The sequence below is a fragment of the Nicotiana tomentosiformis genome, chromosome 6, assembly GCF_000390325.3.
Source record: "Nicotiana tomentosiformis chromosome 6, ASM39032v3, whole genome shotgun sequence".
Lineage (NCBI taxonomy): Eukaryota > Viridiplantae > Streptophyta > Magnoliopsida > Solanales > Solanaceae > Nicotiana > Nicotiana tomentosiformis.
The window spans coordinates 13,003,136-13,007,399 of NC_090817.1; the positions used below are offsets into that span (position 1 = coordinate 13,003,136).

Consider the following 4,264-nt stretch of genomic DNA (forward strand, 5'->3'; position numbering starts at 1 on the left):
TTTAGTGGGGATGGAGCACACATATATATAGTTTTCTTCAATTTTTATGCAATTTTACTTGTTTATAAATATTTACTGTCATTATATTATTTTATAAAATATTAAAAATTAAATACATATACCCCATTTAAGGCATATGTAAAACGTAAATGCAAAGTTATACAGTTGGAAGAAGTTGTCTACTCCACTTAATTAGTATGCTATTTATTATGACTTATGATGTTGGTAATGGAGTAGTTGTTTTTTGGACCCATCAATCCAGTTTCAAATTTTCTGTTCTTGGAAAAATAAAATCAAGAATAAATAAATCTTTCTTTTTGACTAAATTAATCTAGAAATGACTAAATTGACTCAAGTAAATAAGAAACAGAGGTAAATTTGGAGTTTATCTTCTTAAGGTTACTGTGATCATACACACTTACACAGGTATAATAAGTGGCATTGCATCAAGAGTTTGTATATTTTTTCCCGATTTAACTTACACTAACAATATAAAGAATTTTGATATGTCAAAATAATTAACCTGTTATAAAATAACATGTTTTTTGTCTAATTTTCTAGGTTATTAGCTAGTTCTACTTATTAGACAATTACTTATAGTTATCTCTAAAATAACCTGACAGTCTGTGTATAGAGATTAAATTCTTTTTTTTCTATATAGTAAAATATCTTCGCATAACTAGTAAAGTTACTGTCATGTGACTAGGAGGTCACGGGTTCGAGTCGTAAAAGTAGTCTCTCACAAAAATGCAGAATAAGATTGCATACAATATACACCCGTGATCCATACTTCCCAAGACCCTAGGCATACCAGGAATAGACCGAGCTGTCTTTTTTTTAATAGTAAAATAGGCAGCATGTCAACATTCATTCATGTTACTAACTAGGTCCCAAAATGCAAAAAAGTAAAAAAGGACCAACTTCAAATAGAATAGTTAATTATCATAAAGAACAAGAGGAAGACTAGATTTTCACATAACGATTGAAAAGAATAAATGCATAATTAAAGAATGCAACCACATCCATTAAAGAACAATAATAAGCTAAGTAACCATTAGTCTTCTCCCTCAATTGCAAGATCATCCATTTTGAATAATCTTTTAAACATATCATCACCACAAATCTCTATCATCTTCTTTTCTTACTACATTGCTAATGATTAAATCATCAAATCTTGTTTTAAAAAAAAAACGTTCACCACTATAGGGCAGATTCAGTACGTTCAACTGAACTAATTCTTTTTGACTCAAATTGTTTATACATATGCAAAAATGAATTCAAAACGTATACATATAATAATAAGATCACACTCATTCTGAATTCAGCAAGAATAAAACTCGACCAGCTCGTTCAACGACTCAGGTTGAGGATCAACATTTTGAAGCATCCATAGCAAATGTTCAAAGAGAACAACTTCACAACCAACAGTAATATAATCATCTGAATCACCTGTCCTTTCAACAAGTTCCCTAAAGAGAGGATGATCAACAACATCGGAGCCAACGAGGTATTGGCGACGCGATTTACCAACGTAGACAGGGTGTAATTCTTTGTTGTCATAAGAATTATATGAATCAATGTCATAGGATGAATGATTTGTGGTTACCATTTCCATGGTGTTGTTGTTGCTGTTGACACGGCTAAGTTTGAAAGATTGCATTTTTTTCAAGACTGACTTGATTTTTGTAAGCTTGCCTCCTTTGGTCATGGCTATTTTTGTAAAAGAAAAGAGAAAAAGAGGAGAAGAGAGAAGGATTTTGAAAAAGGGAGAGTTTAAGAGATTTTGGTGTTTGGGAGAAAGAGGGAGGAAGGTTCGTATATAAAGGGGGAGCTTAAGACTTAAGAGGAGTATAAAGGTAAATTAGCATGGCTGAAATGCTGATAGACTAGATATGGCTCGGTCGGGTCCTAAGTGGATCCGAATTTAAATTAATCTGATTAGTAAGTTTCGAATATCATATCATTATAATTAAGATAACTATTTTGTTCGTTTCAATTTATTTTTGGTACTTGACACAAAATTTTAAAAAGAAATTTTTTTAAAACTTGTGTTCTAAATATGTTATAGACATGTTTGTGACATAAATTATTTCATTAAAGATAAAATGAAAATTCTAAAATTAAATTGTCTCTATGTATAAAAATGCATAATTCGTTTAAATCTAACAAAAAAGAAAGGCAAGATACACATTTGGTCGGTCAGCCAAAAATAATTATATATATATATATTACATAATTTAAATATTACCGACTATTATTTTTGGGACCGACTATAATATAATTTTTTTCGAGGAGAAAAAAAGAAAGCAGATATAGAGGGTGTTTGGATTTGGCTAAGTTTTTTTTTAGCTTTTTTAGTGTTTGATAAACTAAAAAAGTATTTTAAATAGGTTAAAATTTGCTTAAAACAAACCAAAAAAACAAACATAACTTATTACTTTTTGATTTAAAAGTTATTTTAGTTTAAAACCTTTTTTTTTTTTTAGTCAATCAATCCAAACGACCTTACTTTGAATTGCTTAAAGCACTTGGAGGACCCCGCGCTAGTGTTTACAATTGGTGCCAAGTTTTGTGGCAGGGAAATGAAAACCAGCTGCGGCTTTGGACCTTTTAAGGGGACCATCTTTGTAAGTGGTGCCACATGTGTTGTTATCTGAATGGACACCGGAACCCAAAATGTCTATCGAAAATAGTCTTTTTGTTCTTTTAAATTTGGAATAAGGTTTGCGTACATTATTGTTCTCAAACCTCACTTGTATAAACTCACTGGATTTGTTGTTCTTTTATTATTTGAATGGATGCAAATATTAAAAAATTGTGATTTGAAATATACTTCGATAAACATTAAAGTAAGTTTTTAAGGTTAATTTGAAAATCTAAAATTAAATTATTTTTAAATATAAAATACAGCATTCTATTTAGAACAAGCTAAAAATAAAGAGTACCCCATAACATTCATCGGAGAGAGTATTAAGTAAATTAAATGGGGGATATAAACTAAAAGTAAAGAGCACCATATAAAATTAATTAGAGAGACTATTAAATAAAGGTGACAAACAGGTGGGCTGCGCCGGGTCGAGAAAAAAAGTGACCGGTCGGTCACCGATCCGGGACGGGTTCCGGGTTTTACGAACTTGGCTTAACGGGTCCGGCCCCATCCAGTCAAAAATTGAACCGGAACAGTTCCGTACCTAAGGGGCCGGGCCGGGTTAGTGTAATATTTTTTTTTGTATTTTGTATAACTAAAGTAAAAATAAAAAATAAAAAATAATCTTATAAAAAGAGTGTTTGAATAAAGGATGCAAAGACTTTAAAATTCTTATATTTGAATATTTCATTAAGAATTTAAGACAATAGAATATAATGAAGATGGAAAAAAATTGCACTTATAATTTGCAAATTCAAACTTGCAAATTAAAGTTTACATTTAACAACAACTAAATTAATTTAAAAAAAAATTTAAAATTTAATTATTATATATAAATCTAGAATGTCAAAGGTTTTGCATTGCCTTAGTAAGTTCTTCATAATCAATATGACCTTCTTGGTCATCTTCTAGAATGTTAAATTCAAAGGCTTTCATAGTTTAATTTTAAATTTTCATTGCATAATAATACTTCAAATTAATCTAACACACTAAAATATTAAGCATAATACGTATAATAATTTTAAAATAACACAAATTGTCTCAAATCAACTTAAAATCTTAAATACGAATTTCTGGAGGACGATCAAGACAACTCTTTATATGCCTCCTTAAACAACATGTGCCCTCCCATTTTCGACGAAAATTTAAGACTCGACCACAGTTCTTGCACTTTACTTTGTGAACTTCTTCATTTTCTTCTACCACCTCAAAGTGTTCCCAAACATATAAGTGCACTCTAGAATCATGGGGCATGTTTAACTTGAATTGAGAATTTGAGTTTGAGAAATGAGAGATGAGTGAAGAAATGAAGAAGAGGGGGCCCGTTACCAACAATCAAATGATTTATTTTTTCTAAAAACAAAACAGAAAATCACTGTTGAACCGTGTCGGGCTGGTCCGGGTTAATAGTAACCCCCCTAACCCATTCCATTCGGCCCCCTAACTACCGGTCCGGGCCAGTTCGGGTTACTACCTGGTCAGAAACGGGTCAACCCGGCCCGTTAAACAGGCTTACTATTAAATAAATGGAGTTTCTCACGTGATTATACTTACGTGGTTATTTTATACATGGAATTATATCTAAGTGAAAGTTGAATGATTAATCGTATTATTATC

At 31.0% G+C, this 4,264-nt stretch overlaps 1 protein-coding gene across 1 annotated transcript; it reads right to left on the reverse strand.

Annotated features, from left to right (window-relative positions):
- Positions 1–945: 945 nt before the first annotated feature.
- On the reverse strand, positions 946–1,788 carry LOC104120036 (auxin-responsive protein SAUR76-like). The gene has a single exon (XM_009631694.4). It carries the CDS (start codon positions 1,706–1,708, stop codon positions 1,322–1,324), a length of 387 nt encoding a protein of 128 aa, XP_009629989.1. The 5' UTR covers positions 1,709–1,788; the 3' UTR covers positions 946–1,321.
- Between the last annotated feature and the right edge of the window lie 2,476 nt (positions 1,789–4,264).

Excerpts from the sequence above, each read along its gene's own strand:
- LOC104120036 (XM_009631694.4), bottom strand. The coding sequence starts at position 1,708 with ATGACCAAAGGAGGCAAGCTTACAAAAATCAAGTCAGTCTTGAAAAAA.